Source organism: Chrysochloris asiatica, unplaced genomic scaffold, assembly GCF_000296735.1.
Source record: "Chrysochloris asiatica unplaced genomic scaffold, ChrAsi1.0 scaffold00071, whole genome shotgun sequence".
Taxonomy (NCBI): Eukaryota; Metazoa; Chordata; class Mammalia; order Afrosoricida; family Chrysochloridae; genus Chrysochloris; species Chrysochloris asiatica.
This window is the reverse complement of record NW_006408589.1, coordinates 7,465,122-7,484,517: the sequence shown is the minus strand read 5'-3', so window position 1 is coordinate 7,484,517 and position 19,396 is coordinate 7,465,122. Positions and strand designations below refer to the sequence as shown.

Below are 19,396 nucleotides of genomic sequence, written 5' to 3'. Positions count from 1 at the left end.
ACAAACTTCTCGAGGGTGGTGGTTGTTAAGTTCCATCAAGTCAGTTCCAACTCATAGCGACCCTGTATAGGGTTGGCTGGTCTGTTTTGTTCACTGCTGCATTCCACATGGAGTGGACCACATGGTAGGCAGGTGCTCAATATCTGCTTGAGCATGTGGGTGCCTGTTGCCTCATGCATGGACCTAGGGATGTGGATGTGGGTCATCAGGGCAAAAGGGCTTTATGCTTGGGGAGGAGTTAGGCACAGAGCTCAGCACACAGTAGGTACTTGGACAAGTCATTACTTCCTTTCCTCTCTCCTTTCCATCCACTTGTCTTCCTATCTGTCTGTCCATCTGTTCATTTGTCCATATCTATGAGGACCAATCTTGTACTGTGCAGTGGGATTGAGGGAGAAACAGATCCAGCTTCTCATAGCAGCTTTCCCAACTGGGAAGATGTATTCATATCTTCTCTGAGTCCCCTGCCCTCTGAGCTCACGTCTCAGGACTTCTGTCCCTGGTGAGGAGTGGCCACCCGTGCCTTGCTGACCCCACAGCTGAAGTGGTTACACCAGAGCTGCAGCAAGATTAAATATAGCTCTTGATCAATCCCATTGATTTTTCCTCTTCCTTTCTGGTGAATCCATGTGACCTGCAAACTTCCTCAGGGACTTTAGGAGAAGGGGAACTGTGGGCACTTTTCTAGAAAAGGCCTGTATGTGTGTATATGAGTGAGTGAGAGAGAGAGTGTGTCTGTGTCTGTGTGTGTGAGCATGTGTCTTTGTATGTGAGAGAGTGTGTGTTGGTGTGTATGTGCGAGCGTGTGTCTGTGTGTGTCTGTCTGTGTCTAAGTGTGTACTGGGTGTGTATGTCTCTGTGTGTGAGTGTGTGTAACAGTGATGGGGAATGATCTCCAGAAAGGATTCTTTCTCTCCCAGCCCCCACTTCTCCCTTCCCCTAGCTGGCCTACCTTCAGAGGAGAGGAAGGGAATACTGATTTGGGGTGACCTCCAAGCTTCTTTCCTGCAAGGACGTCTCCTTGCTGCAGAACGATGCTTGGAGAGCGGCCAGCAGCGCTGTCAGCACTGGACTTGCACGGCTGGTTGCTGGCCGCCCAGGCAGGGCCCACGTGGGGGGCCGGCTCTCTCCAGCTATCCTGGGCTCTTGACTCCCTACTTCTCCCTGAGGTCTAGGGGTGACTTCACCTGAGGCCTGGGAGAAATGAACCCAGTCTACAGCTTTGTTTTCTGGGTCCCTCTGCTTGCATCTCCGTCTTTGTATTGTGCCTCTCTCTGATTCTCTGGCTGCTGGGAGGCTCGGCCAGTGATCACTCCGGAGTCAACCAATCCATCCATCAACGTCACTTCTCTTTCCTCTGCCACCGCCAGCCTAAGTGGTATCTGTCCACCCTGCCTGACTGCCTCTGTTGGACTCTGTCTATATCTGTCTGTCTCAGAACAGCTGGAGGTACTTTATCTGTGTTCAAATCCTGGTCTTACCACTTGCTAGCTAGGTGACTCTAGGCAAGTCACTGAACTGCTCAGTCTCAGTTTCTTCATCTATGAAATGAGAATAATAGTTACTACTTCATAGCTCTGGTAGCATGTTGTTGTTGTTAAGTGTCATCGAGTCGATTCTGACTTTGGTAGCAGGGTGGTTATGAATCGAGCTGCTTACCTCAAAGTCAGTAGTTTGAAACTACCAGCTGTTCCACAGGAGAATGATGAGGCTTTCTGCTCCTGTAAAGATTTACAGCCTCAGAAACCCTATACAAGGTAGCTATGAGTTGGAACTGATTCCACGGGCACATAACTCCCGCCACTTCATAGTGTTGCTGTAAGGATCAAGTGAGATCATTCGTGTTCAGACTCTTTGCCCAGTGCCCGTTAAGTGCCCAGATAGGTATAAGCTGTTATTTTAAAATTATCATTGTTAATCCAAGCACTTAAGGGAAACAAAGAGAAAAGAGAGAGCTTCCGGTCCAGTTCCCTTTTCTTCTAATCTCTTTTCCCTTTCCTGCTTTCCCCTCTGGACGTGGGAGAAGCAGTAGGTGACATTGAACTCCTTGCCTCCTGCCCCCTTTGACCCCTGGGCTTCTGCTTTGTGCCGGGCCCTGGGAAGACCCACCTGTGGACTCTTCTTTTGCGGGTGCTGTGGTGTGGAACCCCCTTCTGTACTACCCTCTGGCTCCTGCAGCCATTTCCTCTCTGGTTCAGATCTGAAACCCTTCCCCACATCTTGGGCTGTGGTCTGACCCAGTCTCAATGCTTCTAAAGGGTTCCCTTCATCCCCCATATTGGTTCCAAAGCACCTTCCTCAGGGTGGTCCAACGAGCCACCTCCTGCCTCAAGATTTTTTGGTAGTGGAGTTGTGGAGGAATGGGACCCAACCTTTGGTCTTGCTGCTGTTTCCATATTCATCAGCCTCTGTTTCAAGAAAGCAAGCCCAGAAGAGGGAGGGGGATGGGACAACAAGGTAGATAGGGGAACACGGAGGTAGGTTTGCATGGGCTAAATGGAATTAAGGTAAATAGTGATGTATGCTCTACCTTGGAACAACAGGGCACTGTGATACAGGGATCAAGGCATAGATTGGATGGGTAAAAGCGGGGAAATCATGTTACGATACTTGACTGTCTTATGAATCTTGGTTTCCTTTGCCAATTACTGTAAAATAGACACTTGAGTGGGATAGAAAGAAAAAAAAAAAGCAAGGCCAAAGAAAGAACTATACTTCCTTCCATTTGGTGGGTACTCAGTCAGTCACTCCTAGGAAGCAGCTATGGTGGAGGAGAAGTGGAACACCAAGAATCCTAGGCCATCCTACCTGAGTTTGCATCTGAGTTAGCTCCATCATGGTGTGACTTCGGGACTCAATTTTCTTATCTGTAAAATGGGGATGATAAGAATAGTTCTAACCTCATACGATTGTTATGAGGATGAAATTAAATAATACACTTATCTTCAGAACAGTGCCCAGCATATTACAAGCTCTAAATAAATTTGAGTTACTGCTCTATTTCTCAGAAGGGCCAGAACCAAAATAGTCCTTAGGAGGTCACTTGGTCCTTGCCCAGAGAGGGGCAGGGTTTTTTGCTTGGTCACACAGCAAGTCAGACTATTTGATAGTAACACCAAGGTTGGGGACAGAGTGGGCTGGAGCTCCAGGTTCTAGTGGTTGCCGAGTAGTACACGTCAGCAATTGCTCTGGCTAGGAGGGAGCGGAGTTGGGAAGAGCACTTACTATAGAATCAGATTCCGATCCTACCCTGACTGATTGTGTGACTTTGGGTGGGTCCCTTCACCTCTCTGAAGCTCATTTTCTTTCATTTTTCAGGGGTCATACTTACTTCACAAGGTTCTTTGTTCATTTAATGAAATTGATTTATTGGTCATTTATTCTAAGCTGGACATGTGTTGTTGTTGTTGTTAGTTGCTACTGTGTCAATTCCAACTCACGGCAACCTCATGTGTGCTGAGCAGAACTGCACCATAGGGGTTTCAAGACTGTGATATGTCAGAAGCAGATTTTCAGGTCTATCTTCCAAGGGATCTTTGGGTGGGCTTGAACCACAAACCCTTAAACTAGTAGTTCAGCACTTAACTGCTTGTGCTACCCAGGCACCTGTTAATCACAGTGATAAACAAGATGGAGAAGCCTTTGCCTTCATGGAGCTTACCATCTGGTGGGTACAAACAGCCAACAAAAATGGCAATGGATACAGTACCGTCAGAGGAGAACACAGAGGAAAATTGTGTGGTCAGGGAAGGTCCAGGCGACATTTGAGTCTGAACCTGGGAGACAAGGAGAAGCCACTATGGGAGGCTTGGGGTAAAGCAACTTCCTGGCAGAGGAAGCAGCCAATGCAAAGGCCCTGAGGCAGGAGTGTGCTTGGTGTGTTGTTTGTTGGAAGAGCAGGCTTGTGTGACCGGAGGGCTGTGAATGAGGGAGAGAGGCTGTACAGGACGGCCAGTAGAGCCTGAACATCTGCCCTGGCAAGTCCCAGTTAAGAGTTTAGATTTTCTTCTAAGTGGGTTGGGGATCCCTGGGAGGCTTTTAACAGGCAAGGGACATAATTGATCTTTTTAAAGGATACCTTTTAAGTGCCGTTGAGTCGGTTCCGACCCATAGCGACCCTGTACAGGGTTTCTGAGGGTGTAAATCCTTACGGGGTCGCTATGGGTCGGAACCGACTCGACGGCACTTAACAACAACAACAAAAGGATACCTCTGACTGATGTGTGGAAGATAGCCTGGTTGAGGTGGTAGTGAGAGGCTAAGATTAGCAGCAGGGGCAGGCAGCTGAGCTGTGCAGACTTGAGGTGATGGTGGCCGCCAGGATGTGGAATTGAATTAGACAATGTCATAAACTCTTCCCACCTGACTTGGTGCAGGCACTGTGCAAGGAAGGAACTGAGCTAGATGAGGCTTCTGGCTCCTGACAGCCGCATCTTGGGAGCCTGAGAGCGAGGAGCGTAATGCTGAGGGCCAGGCAGGCTCTGGCAGCAAACCTAGCCTGGGTGGTGTCTCTCTCTCTCACTTACTGAGAACTGCTGCTGATATTATTCCCCGAAGACTTTACATAATTCTGGCCCGGATCCCTCATCATGATGTCATGCGTCGAGTGGAGTCTAGGTCACTCCATCGCATGCTGCGGTTGGTGGGAGAACAGAATTCTGGCTCCCCTGATGCTGTGGCCTGGCGCAGACCCTCCCCATGCTGGGAGGGGGCGGCTAGGCTTGCAGGGGGTGGGGGTGGGGGTCAATCAAGCCTGGTTGGCGTGCTCTGGCAAGAGCTGAAGCCTCCTGCTGTGGGTCTGGCTGATGAGTGGTGGGGGGTTGGGCTTTGGGACACATCTCCCCAGAGCCCAACCTCCACTCCTGGAGCTTAGCCCTGCCCCCTTCACCCCCACTCCTGAAAGAGGCAGGAAGACCTAGCCCCTCTTGCTAAGTTGCCTCATTGAACCTCAGTTTCTGAACTCTGTCCCTCTGTGAAATGGGAACAAGGATACTCAATTTTGTGAGTATGTGTGGCTTTAGTGGGCTCACACAGGACCCAGGTCAACAGATACTGTTTTGAGGATAGACTCAGGCCCAATGTGTTTGGGAAGAGGCAGACAGACTCACTTGGTCCTCAGCACTGTGACCTCACCGTTGCCCCTCTTCCAAACTCTGCTCCCCAATGCTAGGGAGAACTAGAGAGGATAAAACCCTCTTCATGCACAGGTGAGGAAACTGAGGCTCAGAGGAGGATACATGGCTTGTGAAGGCTCACACAGCCTAGGATGGCAATGCCAAAGGTAGTCAGATCCCAGAAGTCCCCACCTGAGGTGCTTTCTGATACACCTCACAGTGTGGGATGCCTGGGTCCCTAGAGGATGCCCAGGAAGTTCAGATCAGAAGGCAAGACTTGGGGAGACAAGTTATGCTCTGCATCTACCCTTTGCCACACTTCTGATTTTTTCCACTATGGTTTTTAATTTTGTTTATTTTCAGGAAAACCATCTGGTTATGCAGTTATCAGGAAAAGCCAACAATAGTCCCTTAGTTTTCCCTGTCCAATTGCTGAGAACAGGGAGCTAGGCTATTTGTTGTTGTTGTGAAGTGCCGTCCAGTCGATTCAGACTCATAGCAACCTTGTATAGGATTTCTGAGGAGCGGCTGATGAGTTTGAACTGCCGATCTTGAAGTTCAAATTGACCTTTTGGTCCAGTGCTTATCCTACAGTGCCACACCAAACTTATTTTGTACACACCTCACAAATAACTGTTGAAGATTAGGGATCATGTGGCACAAACTGTTAAACACTCAACTACTGGCTGGAAGATTGGCGATTTGAACCCGCCCAGAAGTGCCTCAGATGATATGCCTGGCCATCTGCTTCTGAAAGGTTAGAGCCTTGAACACCCCTTGGTGTAATTCTACTGGGCACGCACAGGCTTATTAGGCATCAGGATCTACTGACAGCAACCAACAACAATATCCTCATTTTACAGATGAAGAAACTGAGGCCCAAGGTCGTACAAGTGAGTCAGGGATCCATGTCCAGATCTCTGCATCCCAATTCATTTTCCCTTTTCTCTTACACATGTTGTCTTTACGGGTGGGAGAAATCCTCGGAGCTGGAGAACCTACCTGACACCCCTATGCTCTCAAGCCTACATCTTGTGTTGCCTGGTTTAGGGAAGGAGATGAAGAAAGCAAGTCCCAGACCTGTTATGATGTTTGGCTCTGTGTTCTCTGGGACCAAGCTAGCAGGGGGAAATCATAGGGAGTTTGAATGAAAGGGGGGCAGGGATGATGGAGGACTTGTATCACCCCCACCCCCATCTTGGCATTGGTGGATACTCCTGACTCAGTGTTTACTAGGGATGGGGGAAACAGGGGGGGGGGGGAAAGAATGTCTAGAATTACTAAATTCTTGTTAGATCTTTAAATTTTATGTAAATTCTTCTTTTTTTTCATGGAAAAGTGGGTATCATATTTTAATTAGTAGTGGTGTCAAAAGAGGGCTAGATTAATTATTGGAAATCTTGAGTTCCAGATGGTTTTAATTTTCATAGCAGGGCACACCAAGGTATATATTTAAAAATTTTTTTTATTAAAATCATACCCAGTGTTTTTTAAGGGCACTGAGGTACACTCTTTGTGGCTCCAAGGATACTGTACACAGAAAGTTGGGGCTGTGATTTTTGTTATGGAGAAGCAAGGCCCTTGTCACTGCAATTAAAATCTTGTGGGTGAGGGAAGAGCAGATGCAGGAAGGGAGTGGGAGAATGGGGGTGGGGTGCAGAACCAAAGAAGGTGGCAGTGAAGGCCGTGGAGGGGAGGACCAGGCACAGATAGAGGGAGCTCAGAGAGAGTCCATGTTTTGCCCCAAATCACACAGTCTAATGGGGAGAAAATGTGGACTGACAGAGGAAAGGGAGGGTTCTGAACATAGCATACCTAACCAGTGGATGGCCACCTTTTGGCCACTTGATATCCTTGTTTAGTCAGGACTGTGGCAGAGAGTCATCGCTAGATAAACTCATCCTGAGGGGGTGGTCTAGCATTGGAATCTCCCACTCCCAGAATAGGGGATATTCCGTCCTGATTGGGACTTCGGGACTCCTGGGAGTTGGTTACGCCTTAGCCTTGATGGGTTTGATTGAGGGAGGGAGAATATTCTGATTATATCCTGGGGGCCTACACCTCCCCTCCATGTGCCTTCCCATTTTAAGTGCCCAGAGAGGAAGTAACATGACACCCCCAAAGACGGGTGTGGGTAAGTGTATGTATGTATGTATGTGTGCAAGGGCATACACACAGGGCAGGTGTGCATACATACATCTTTCTGTCTCTGTAGTCTCGAGACTGCAGCTTTTCTGGGGTTATTTGTATGACTTTGGCCCTGTTTTGGGAAATGAAGTTCTTTGTATGGCTCTCTGTCTGACTTGGGGGGGTAGGGGGGCGGTGAGATTATTTCTGGGCTGCTGGTCATGCTTTGGGGAATGGCAGAAAGGGGCTGGGGAGAAGCCAGACACACCCTTATTTAGCCACAAGGGGCAGAACTGGTCTCTGGTGGCTGGAGCTACCTGCATCCCAAGTGCAGTCAAGAGAGGCCGAGGGGTGGGGAATATAAGAGGGAAGGATGGCTTCCATCTCTCAGTTTGAGGGGTAGGGGATGGGGGACCAGGGACAGGGTCTGGGATCATGAGTCACTGAGTCTTTAGGTCAAGCCACTGCCCCTGGTAAAAAATCTGTTTTGTTCTCTTTCTGTCTTTCGAAGCCCAGCTCCTAGTGGAGACAGACACCTTTGGTAGTCAAGTCCGGATCAAGGGCAAGGAGACCGAATTCTACCTGTGTATGAACCGGAAAGGCAAGCTTGTGGGGAAGGTGAGTGAGGGCCCTGAATTCATGGGGAGGCTGGGAGTTCCCTGGCATTTCTGGGGAGCTGGGATACATGTCCAGGGCCCTGTCAGGTCCCAGTGAAAAGCAGGCCGTGTAAGTGTGTATATATATGTGTGTGATTCCCATTGCAATTTCTCCCCCTCTCCTTCTTTGCCTGGCACCTCAGTCTGCCAGGCCAAGATTTCCATGACTGTGACTTTGGGGTATCCTGGTAGATGGTAGATGTGGAGCTCTGGTAGTGGGAGGGCCATTGGGGTGTTCTGGGGTTCTCTGACTGTGTGTGTACCTGATGTCTGGGAACAGGGAACTGGCAGGCTCAGAGCAGTGGCTGCAGTGATTATTTTAACATTCACCAGGGGTTTACAGCATCGAGCAGCAGCGACCTCCAGAACCCAGCCTTTCGTCAGCACGCTGGGCCTCACGGTTCTAGCATTTCAGAAAGATTTTATTACTTTGGAACGGACCAGAGGGCTGCATGTAATGAATTAGGGTGGGTGTGGGGATGGACTTACATGCCTCCACTGGTGCTGCACATCTGTGTTCCTCTTTTTTTCTGGGTCTGCTGGTTTTGTGATATTCACACACTTACTTCCTGTGTGGGTTCACAGGGAGTCTGTCACTGTGAACCCCCTTCTCTCTGCAGGGACGGTATTCACCTCCATATCCATCTTGCTTAGTTGGGAGGAGGAGGCTCTGTCTGGCAGGTGAATTAGGGGTAGAGGGTAACCCCAGATTCCAAGGGAACTTCTGCTTGAGAGTGAGGCCCTGGCTGATGATTGACCTTTGAATGCACTTTGTTTGGGGCAGAAGGTGACTACAATCTTGTAGACAAACACTGTTTTTGATTTTTTGAATGCTTCACTTTCTACCCCTCTCTCTGTGCCCTCCTCTCCATGCCAAGGGCATCAAGGAGAGTATAACAAGCCAAGAACTGGAATCAGGGTTTTGATGCTGTATTATTATTATATTAGTTAATAACAAGGGTAGCGATTGTCTCCATTAAGAGCACCTACTTTCTGCCTGCCTCTGAACAAAAGCGCTCACAAAGTATCCCACAAAGTCGCTGCTACTGCCGTACCCATTCCACAGATGTGAAAGTTGAGGCGTGGCGGTGCCCTGGGCACTTGTCCCAAGTCCCACGCTAGAGCTAGGCGGGGATTCGGAACCCTATTTCGAAGGGAAAGATTCCAGCTGCACTGCCCACACTCACTTAAGCTTCCCAAAGAGCAAAATAATAGTAATCCGGAGAGTGCGTCTTCTCGATGCGGAGGACTGGTTTTAATTAGTGATTCACTCTGCGCAGTTTTGAGGCCGGCCGGCCGGCGTGGAAGCTCCGGGCCGGGCTGGGGGCGCGGGCGGGCGCCGGGTCCTCCTGGCCGGCCGTTTCCTGTGGCGGCGGCCCGGCCCCGCGTCAGGCGCTTTGTTCTCCTGCCCGCCTGGGCCGCTTCCCAGGCCCAACCTGCTTTGAGTTTTAGGCTCGTTTTTCTTTCTTTTTTTAAGGAAGGGGCTCACATCGCCCCGCCCGTGCCCAGTGCCCACGCGGCCGCGCCCCGCGCGCCCCGCCCCGTCTGCGCGAGGTTCCCGGCATGGTGACCCCAGGAGGGCCATTGTGGGGTCAAAAGAGCAGTCCCGTCCCCTCCGGCCGCTTGCCCCCGCCGCCGGGCCGCCCTCCCGCCCGCCGGCTGGCCGCTGAGTCACCGCTTCCACAGGAGCCGGCTCCGATTTCCTGCCCCCTCGCCCTCTCTCCAGTCAATAATATTGGTGACGGTTTAGCTGGCGCTCCACTCGACACAGCGGCGGAAGCCCGACACTCCCCCCACCTCCACGCCGGCCACCACCCCTTGCAATTTTCCTACCCACTTCCAGACTCTTTTATTCTGGGCTGCCTGACAGGGGGTTTTCGAGGGCACCCTTAAATCCACCTGTCCTAACTTTGCCCCGCGAAGGTCCCTCTGTTGGCTTCTTTAGGCTCCTGACGCTGCACTTGTAGTTTCCAGTGCTGATGTCTAACTGCAGCTTCCCTGATCCGTTAGGGCCCCCGGGTCCTGGGATTACCCAACCTTGAGAGCTGAGAGCTGTCCTTCTTTCTCTAACCCCTACTTCTGTCAAGGGATCATACCTTCGTGGTTGCCTTTTCTGGGTGGGTTTCCAGCCTGTCCCCACTGTTTCATCCTCGGCTTTCCAAGGCACAACGGAGATCAGGTCTCTCTGGCCTTTAGTCCTCCTCAATCCCAAACCCATCCATCCATGGGTTCCCACCACCTGCTTGAGAAAGTTCTCTTCTTGGTGGAAGACTCAGGATCCCAGGGAAGCCTGTTGTCTGTCCTCACACTAATGCCACAGGCACATGGTACTGCTGACCACCGTTCTTTGACTGGGACCGTCAAAGCTCTGTGAAGCTGTTCTTCCGCATCGCAGCTACCCTTCCTTTGCTCATCCTTCAGAATCCTTTAGTCTTCCCTGACTCCGTTACTTAGACCACCCATCCCAGACCCATAGCCCCTTGAACAGCCCTTTGTTGCTTAGCAACCTGAGTATCATCTGTGTCCACTAGAGTTGTACCCACTAGACTGGGAGCTCATTGAAGGCCGATTCTGGGTCTTTCCATCTCTACTCTGGGCACCTGGCCAGAAGACAGTAGGGCACCAAAGAAGTAAAAATGTGATTCTAGCTTTCTAAAGGATTGAATCATGACCAATAGCCAGGCTTATCCATGCCAGGCCAGGGCATCAGAGGGCCCTGATCTCACTGAGCCTTAGTGTCCTTCCTTGGAATGATAAACTGGCACTCTAGGCATGTGTTAAATATTAGTTCCTTTCTCCTAAGCAGCCAGGTCACAGAGTCACACCTTCACCTTTGAGGACCACTGGCCTCAACTCTGGCTCTGATTTCTGCTCTTTTGGAGTGGCAAAGAGGCTCAGCGGGATAGCTTTCCTGGGCTCTTTTGATCCTGGGTCTTGCCCATGCTCTGGCCATAGCAGGGCACATGCATTGAGCCCCTTTTCAGATGTTCGAGGTCCTTATCTGTGATTATCCCTTCTGACCAATTGTACCAATCATATGCCAAGCTTTGATTCCTACCCATCCCTTGTGTGTGCAGTTCGCCCTCCTTTCTGCCTCACCCCCACAAAAAGCAATACTTTCTTTCATTCTGTAATAGCTACTAAGTGCTAAGCATTTTTCCCTGTCTTTGGAGGCTCCACACAGATAGGAGTTTTCTTATCTGTCCCACCTCTATATCATCACTGATAAGTCTTTGGGCAGCATAGAACCACCGACCCTCTCAGTGAGGGGGTCCCTGGACCACCACTATGGTCGTGTTAATACTGTTTTGGTCAGTTTGACTGAAACCCAACTCAAAATGCCTTAAGCCAAAAAAGGAATTTAGGGAAGTTTGTAAATCAAGGTCCGTGGTTCAAACCTACCAGCTGCTCCTTGGAAACCATATACAGGATCTCTGTGAGTCAGAACTGATTTGGCAGCACTTAAGAACAATATATAAAGCTGGAATTTGGGTGTGGTGCTATAAGATAAACATTGGCTTGCTAACTGCAAAGTTGGCAGTTCAAACCCACCAGCCACATCTCGGGAACCCTATACAGACATGGTCACTAGGAGTTGGAACTGAGTCGACAGCACTTAACAGTAGCAACCAGAAAATATATAAAGCTAAAAGGTCCAGGGATCAGTCTAGTTTTAGGTAAGAATGGATCTAGGGACCCATTAATGCCACGAGGATTCAGTTTTCAAGCCAAATAGAAGCATGAATAGGATCCTGTTTGGAAATAAGGAGGTTGGAGGTGGTAGTAGGGGAGACCCATAAACTCATTGTCATCATGTTGATTCTGTTTCATTGTGACCCCATAGGACAGAGTAGAACTGCTCCATAGGGTTTCCAAGTCTGTAAATCTTTTATGGAAGCAGACTGTCACGGGCTTTCTCTCATAGAACAGCTGGTGGATTCTAACTGCCAAGAGTTTGGTTAGTAGCCGAGTGCTTAAACCATTGCACCACCAGGGTGCTTAAATCCCACAAAATCACCAAGGTCCTGAGATGGGAGATTCACTTACTCTCTCAATACTGATGTCTCTGTCTTGCCTGAACTGAGTCAGAATTTCCAGGGGTAGGGCTGAGGCCCAGGTGTTTAAAAAAAATCTTTGACAGTAATAAACAAGGTCATAGAACTAGTCAGAGGCCGAGATGGAGGCAAGCCCAGGAGTGGCCTGTCCCGAGCTTCTTCTTATCTGCTCTGTTCATGGTGGGGACCTTGTGATCATCATAGGACCCATGGCTCCCTCCCAAGTGGTCTGCTCTACCACCCCTGAGCTCTGGAGTTTTGGGAAATTCAGTCTGCAATCGATCTCAACCTTCTTCAGTAAACCCAGAGATGTATAAAGCATGTTTGCCAGGCACTATGCTAGCCCCTTACAAACCTTACTCTGTGCCATGGTGGCTGTGTGGGCTTGGGGGAGGTGTTGTGACAAGTAATCCCTGCTCTTCCACACACTTTCTCCGTGTGGACTCGGTCTCTGGATTGGGTCTCCGTGTGGACTCGGTCTCTGGATTGGGTCTCCGTGTGGACTCGGTCTCTGGATTGGGTCTCCGTGTGGACTCGGTCTCTGGATTGGGTCTCTGTGTGGACTCGGTCTCTGGATTGGGTCTCTGTGTGGACTCGGTCTCTGGATTGGGTCTCCGTGTGGACTCAGTCTCAGTCTCTTGGCCAAGCCCTTTGGCTTCTGAATGTTGTTTTTCTTATCAGATAGAGTTTACTTCAGTGAATAAAGAGGATTCAATAAAATAATTTGTTGTTGTTGTTAAGTGCCATCAAGTCAGTTCTGACTCATAGTGACCCTGTATAGGTCTGACTGATCTGCTGATGGGTGTAAATCATCAGCCTTGTAGTTAGCAGTCTAATGCTTATCCTACAGCTCTATACCAGGATTCCAAATAAAATAATAGATGCGAAAATGTCTTACTTGTGGTTGTCATTAAGTGCAATTGAGTTGAGTTGGTTCTGACTCTTAGTGATCCTGTATAGGGTTTCCAAGGAGCAGCTGGTAGGTTTGAACTACCAACCTTGAGGTTAACAGTCCAGTGCTGATCCTACAGTGCCACACCAGGACCCCATAGTCCTGTAGTAGTAGTAGTAGTTGTTGTTGTTGTTATGTGCCGTGGAGTCGGTTCCGATTCATACCGACCCTGTACAGGATTTCTGAGGCTGTAAATCTTTATGGGAGCAGAAAGCCTCATCTTTCTCCTGCGGAACAGCTGGTAGTTTCGAACTACTGACTGTGAGGTTCACAGCCCTATTCGTAACCACTATGCTACCAGAGGTAGTAAACACTGAATAAATGAATGAATAAGTGAAAAGGAAAGGAGACCAATTGGGCCAGGCAGAAAACTCTACCCTCTGGTTGCTTTTCCCTCTTTTCACCCACATCCATAGGAAGGACCTCTCATAGCTCCTGACTGTCCCTGCATCACTCTCACGATATGTAGCCCATGAAGCTGTCACCCTTCACCCACAAACCCTGGAGATGCCTGTCTTGGGCTCAGGCCCGTGCTGAGCCGTGAAGATATGAACAAGCAGTTCTCTTGAGTGAATAAGGAGGCAGGCAGGCACAAATTACTCTGTTGGGGATTGGAGGGAAGAATGGGTGCTAAGGGGAGGTCCAGAAGATGGAGTATGTGAACCCAGGAAAGTCTGAAGTTAGAGTGAAATCTTGAGGGAAGAGTAGGAATTGCCCAGGGGAAAAAAATGGCAGTCTGGGAAGGCTTCTTAGAGGAGGCAATGTCTGACTGAATCTTGAAGGATGAAAGCTGTTTTCCAGGCAGTGGTAGGTACTGCTGGCAGACAAACAGCATAATGTAGGCCCTGTTCAGTTTGCTCTGATTGTTCAGTGGAGAACAGGCAAGGAACCTGGACTCAGGTCTGGCAGGCAGTTTCTAAAATTATACATGGGAGACCCAGAACCCAGAGACTACTCCCCTCTATTCCCCTTGTACATATGTCTTTGTCTTTTGCCACAATAGTCCCTCTCAGGCTGTCCTCTGGGCCCCCAGGTAGGTTTCCCAGGTCTGCTCCCTGCCTGCTCTACAGTCTCCTCAAAAGATCTCATCCTCCAAAGAGTGTTTTCTTACCCTGCCTGTCCCTTTCTGCAAAGTTCAGCACATTGTCTGCAGGGCTCAAGCTTGCCCTCTGCTCAAAGGTGAACGTTCCTGGAAACTCCTGCCCATTTTCCACTTCAAACAAAAGGCTGGAACTCGCACCTCAGTCTCCACACACAGCCAGACTGCTGGGCTTCCAACTTGGCCAGGCAGCCGTCCTTAACGAGGAGTGGGCCCAGCCTAAATTTGGAGATGTTAGTTGGAAACTCGAGTGCTGCTAATTCAGGCCTCCAACTCTCTGTGTTTCCCACTCTTGCCCATGGAGCAAGTCGGCTTTCTAGGGGAGGAGATTCAAAATCCAGCCTCCCTACCCACCTTTGTCCAGATCAGATCTGAGGGAGGGCGCTCAGACCAGTCAGAACCACCTGCTCTTCAAAAATAAGTTAGCAAGCTTCTGTGCATCAGACTCATTTATAAGTGCTTGTTCCCTACAGCACCTCTGTGACAAGGAATCAGGTTTAGAGAGTGGAATTAACTTGTCTATGGTCAAGCAAGAAATCTCAGAGCTGGCTTGGCTTGTTGTTGTTGTTAAGTGCCATCAAGTCGGTTCTGACCCATAGCGACCCTGTATAGGGGTTCCAAGGAGTATCTGGTGAGCTTGAACTGCCAACCTTGCAGTTCAAACAGCTTTGCAGTCTGGCGCATTAACCCACAGTGCCACACCAGGACTCCTACCTTGTCTCCTGGGGGTTCATATATCTCCTTGGGAGCATGAGATCCAAATGCTAGGGCACAGGCTCAGGAGTTTGCTGTGCTAAAATTCTCAGTCTTGGAGTCCACAAATCCACTTCATGGAGCCCTGGTGTGGTGCTGTACAATAAAGTACTGGATTGCTAGCTGCAAGCTTGGTGGTTCAAACCCACTAGCCATTTCTCAGGGTCATTATGAGTTGGAACCGACTCATTGGCACTTAACAACAACAGCAATCCACTTCAAGGATTCTTGGTGGCTCTGTGGGTGGGTTAGGCATTGGGCTGCTAGTTGCAAGATCGGCAGTTTAAACCAACCAGCTAGTCTGTAGGACTAAGGTGAGGCTGTTTGCTCCTGAAAATATTACAGTCTTGGAAACCTTGTGAAGGGTTGTTGTGAGTCAGCATTTACTCAGTGGTCTTGGATTTGGTTTGGTGGTTTGATTTAACCCACTTCCTATTAAACATTACAATGCCCTTACAAATCCACATTAGATGTAGTTTATATTTAACTGTATAACAGTGGAGTTGAAGTACCATTGAGTTCAACTAATGTCAGGTTTTTGGTGCATCAGTTGGGGCTCTTGTGATTGACCTTCAGAACTGTGAAGTAACTTGAACTTCAGGAGCAGCTTGATCCAGAGCCCAAATGATGTGATCAAGACTTGGTTTCTCTTGATCTCTTCCTCTTGGCTTTGCTTCCTCTCTGTTGGCTTCACTGTCAGACAGACATTCCTCCGCAAGGTGGCAAAACGGATTCCCCAGCGTCAGCCTTACATACTTCCCACGCTGAAATCTGCTTATAGCTTTTGAGGGATCCCCAAGGTGGCATAAATGGTTAAGTGCTCAGCTACTAATTGAAAGTTTGGTGGTTGGAACTCACCAAGCGGCTCCTTGGAAGAAATTCCTGGTGATTTGCTTCCAAAACTCCACAGCCATAAAAACCCTATGGAACACAGTTTTACTCTGCAACACATGGGGGTACCATGAGTCTGAAATGATTGGACAGCAACTTAAAAAAAAAAAAATACAGAAAGCTCTCAAGGATCATTCTGATTGGACAGCTTAAGTCACATGGTTAACTCATAGCCAGTCACCAAGACCTAGGGGAAATCATGTTGTGAATGGCTTTGTCTGGGCTTCTTTCTCTAGCAGGGTTGAGGAAGAACCTAGGGGAGGTTGAGAAGAAATGGGTTTCTGGATGAGGATGGAGTCTTACCTAACTGGAGGATAGAGAAGGGTGTGGAAATGACTGATAATTTATCCATAAAGTGACAGGGATTGAGACCAGAGCTTTGTTCTGTATGTACGCGTTCTACCTCAGGCCTTCATCCTACTTTCGTCCTACGTCAGGCCTGCACCCTACCTTCCCTTTCTCACTACCTTCTCCTCTCTTCCCTACAGCCTGATGGCACCAGCAAGGAGTGTGTGTTCATCGAGAAGGTTTTGGAGAACAACTACACTGCCCTGATGTCTGCAAAATACTCTGGCTGGTACGTGGGCTTTACTAAGAAGGGGCGGCCGCGGAAGGGCCCCAAGACCCGGGAGAACCAGCAGGACGTGCACTTCATGAAGCGCTACCCCAAGGGGCAGGCCGAGTTGCAGAAGCCCTTCAAGTATACAACGGTGACCAAGAGGTCCCGGCGGATCCGCCCCACGCATCCCGGCTAGGCTGCCTAGCGTGGCCCCTGCAGGCCGCCCCAGCCCACACTCACACTCACAGAGAACTGCGTCAGAGGAATATTTTTACATGAAAAATAAGGAAGAAGCTCTATTTTTGTATATTGTGTTTAAAAGAAGACAAAAACTGAACCAAAACTCTTGGGGGGAGGGGGTGCGATAAGGAATTTATTGTTGACTTGAAACCCTCGATGACAAAAGACTTGTGTAAAGGGATTGTTGTCAACCCACAGGTGCTTGTCTTTCTCGAGGAACAGACAACTCTAAACTTGTCCCCAGAGGAGGACTTGAATGAGGAAAACGACACCCTGAGAAACCAAAGTCCTTTTTCCCAAAGGTTCTGCAAAAAAAAAAAAAAAAAAGAGAAAGAGAAAGTCGTACCACCCAACAAACTCCCCACCCCTCTCTTACCCAGTCCTGCCCCAAACTCCAACAAAAATCGCTCTCTGGTTTGCAGTCATTTATTTATTGTCTGCTGCAAGCTGTCCCGAGACACCGCGCAGGGAAGGCGTGACCCTTGGAATTCTCCGCGCCTCGACCTCCTGACGACAGACGGCCTCGTCCAATCATGGTGACCCTGCATTGCTCGCAGTTCTGGAAGATGCTGCTATCGTCCTTCCGTGACTCACGTGACCTAGTACACCAATGATAAGGGAATATTTTAAAACCAGCTATATTATATATATTATATATATATAAGCTATTTATTTCACTTCTCTGTATATTGCAGTTTCATGAACCAAGTATTACTGCCTCAACAATTAAAAACAACCAACAAATTATTTAAAAAAACTAGGAGGCGAGTGGTGGCCGGGGGCAGTGCTCAGCTAGAGCAGGACCCCCTTTGTGTTTCATACTTCCGGGATCATATTCATTCATTCATTCATTCATTCACTGATTCATTCACAAATAATAAACTATGCACCAAACACTGCCCTAGACACTTGAGAATCCAACTATACATAGAACAGAGGGAAATCCTTGTCTTTCGGGAGATTACATCCTAATGTTCATTGACTCAATCATGCACTCACATATATTTTACTGTTGCTGTTGTTAAGTGCCGTTGAGTCAGTTTACTAGGCACCCCCTATATGTCAATAGGCACTGGGGATCTATCAAAGAACAAATGAAGAAAAACATTTCTGACCACAGGGATTGTAATAAGTCATTGGTTCATTTCTCTATCCTTTGATTTCTTGATGGATTTGTACGTTCAGCATGCTTATTAAGTACTGGGTGGTTCAAATGGTGTTGTTGTTAAGTGCCGTAGAGTCAATTCCAACCCATAGTGACCCTGTATAGGGTTTCCAAGGAGCAGCTGGTGAGCTTGAACCACCAACCTTGCAGTTCAAACAGCTTTGCAGTCTGGCGCATTAACCCATAGCGCCACACCAGGCCTCCAGGTTCAAATGGTAAGTGCATTCAACTGCTAAAGGTTAGAGGTTCAACTACACCCAGAGGTGCCTTGGAAAAAAGCCCCCCCCCCAAAAAACAAAGCAAAACAAAACCCTGCAACCATTGAAAACCCTATGGAACCCAGTTCCGTTATTGCTATTATAAAAAACAAAACAAGCTTATTACTAGCAAAGTGTGTCAACTGATAGCAACCTCATGTGTTCCAGAGTAGAACTGCCCCACAGAGTTTTGGACTGCAATCTTTATGGGAACAAATGGCTGGGCCTTTCTTCCATGGTACTGTACTGGTGGGTGGCTAAACTTTAGCTTATCAGCTAAATGCAAACACACAGGAACCTGTAGGCACTGTTTTAAGTGCTGGGAATTCATCATAGAACAAACCAGACACAAAAATCACATGCCTCATGGATCTTATGGACTAGAGATGGAGTCATTTGTATATCCTGTAAACATGTATACATGTACATATAGGGGGACCATGGGGGAGCACAGTTACTCAATAGAATACTAAGCCAAAAAGTTGTCTGAGAGGCGCCTCAGAAGACTGGCTTGATATTTGGCTTCTGAAAGGTCACAGACCTGAACATCCTATGGAGCAACTTTACTCTGCACACTTGGGTCACCATGAATCAGAATTGACTCTGTATCCATATTGTTATTGTTAAGTTCCATTGAGTCAATTCTGACTCATAGCGACCCTGTGCATGGTTTCCGAGGAGTGACTGATGATCTTGCAATTCAAACCAACCTCGTCCAGTGCTTATCCTACAGCACCATACCAGGACTTCCCATAGCCACTAGCAACAATATACATATTACATGTATTTATTACCAACCTTGCAGTCCAGTGCTTATCCTACAGAGCCACACCAGAATGCCCTATAGCCGCTAGCAACAATGTACATATTACATGTATCTATTCTCCCAGGCACAGGCAGAACAAAGCAGTGATGGTACCCATTCTCCACAGTTTGGTATTGGAGGTTCTAGGGACCAGGCCAGGCCAGGTTGGACCTGGTGTTTCTCCTTGCAGCCTTGTGAGGAGTCCACCTGGTGGTGGTAACTTCCAGGTGCGTTTCCCAGGGCCTGCCCCAGGATGTGGTGAGAGGCTAGATTTGTTGTGGGACTGAAAGCAGGTTGAGGGTTTGGGCATCCCTACACTGAGACTGGGCTGAGTGGACATGAACCATCAGACTGGAGAGGCAAACTGGTCTCTCCCCTTCTCCTGGCTTCCAATCCAACTCTCTCCCTCCGACAAGCTGCCCATTTTACTCCCAGCTGGCAGGGCTGAAGCCTAACTGAGATGTGCCTCTTTCAGGGTCCTGCCGCACCACCCACTGCCCTTGAAGACACCCACTGCCAAGAATGGCTGGGAGGGGAGCCCCAGTGAGGCCCTAAGGAAAGGAAGTGGCGTGGGTCAGGCCAGGGGACCTTCCCTGCATGCTGGGTAGCAGCTGGCTGCTTCTGAGCCGTGCACACTCCCTTTCCCTGGGTCCTGTCCTATCTCTGACTGATCCACCTGCTTGTCACTGTACCTTTCCTTGGGGCTTTGGGAAGCCCCTTGAG

The 19,396-nt window shown here is 48.9% G+C and overlaps 1 protein-coding gene across 1 annotated transcript in view; it reads left to right on the top strand.

The window, feature by feature from the left end:
- Nucleotides 1-17,202, top strand: part of FGF18 (fibroblast growth factor 18) — a 39,924-nt gene extending 22,722 nt beyond the window's left edge. The window contains exons 4-5 of the mRNA XM_006864814.1: nucleotides 7,753-7,859; nucleotides 16,136-17,202. Coding sequence (XP_006864876.1) covers nucleotides 7,753-7,859; nucleotides 16,136-16,402 — 374 coding nt within the window. The 3' untranslated portion in view covers nucleotides 16,403-17,202. The remainder of the gene's footprint in view (nucleotides 1-7,752; nucleotides 7,860-16,135) is intronic.
- The last annotated feature ends 2,194 nt before the right edge of the window (nucleotides 17,203-19,396 follow it).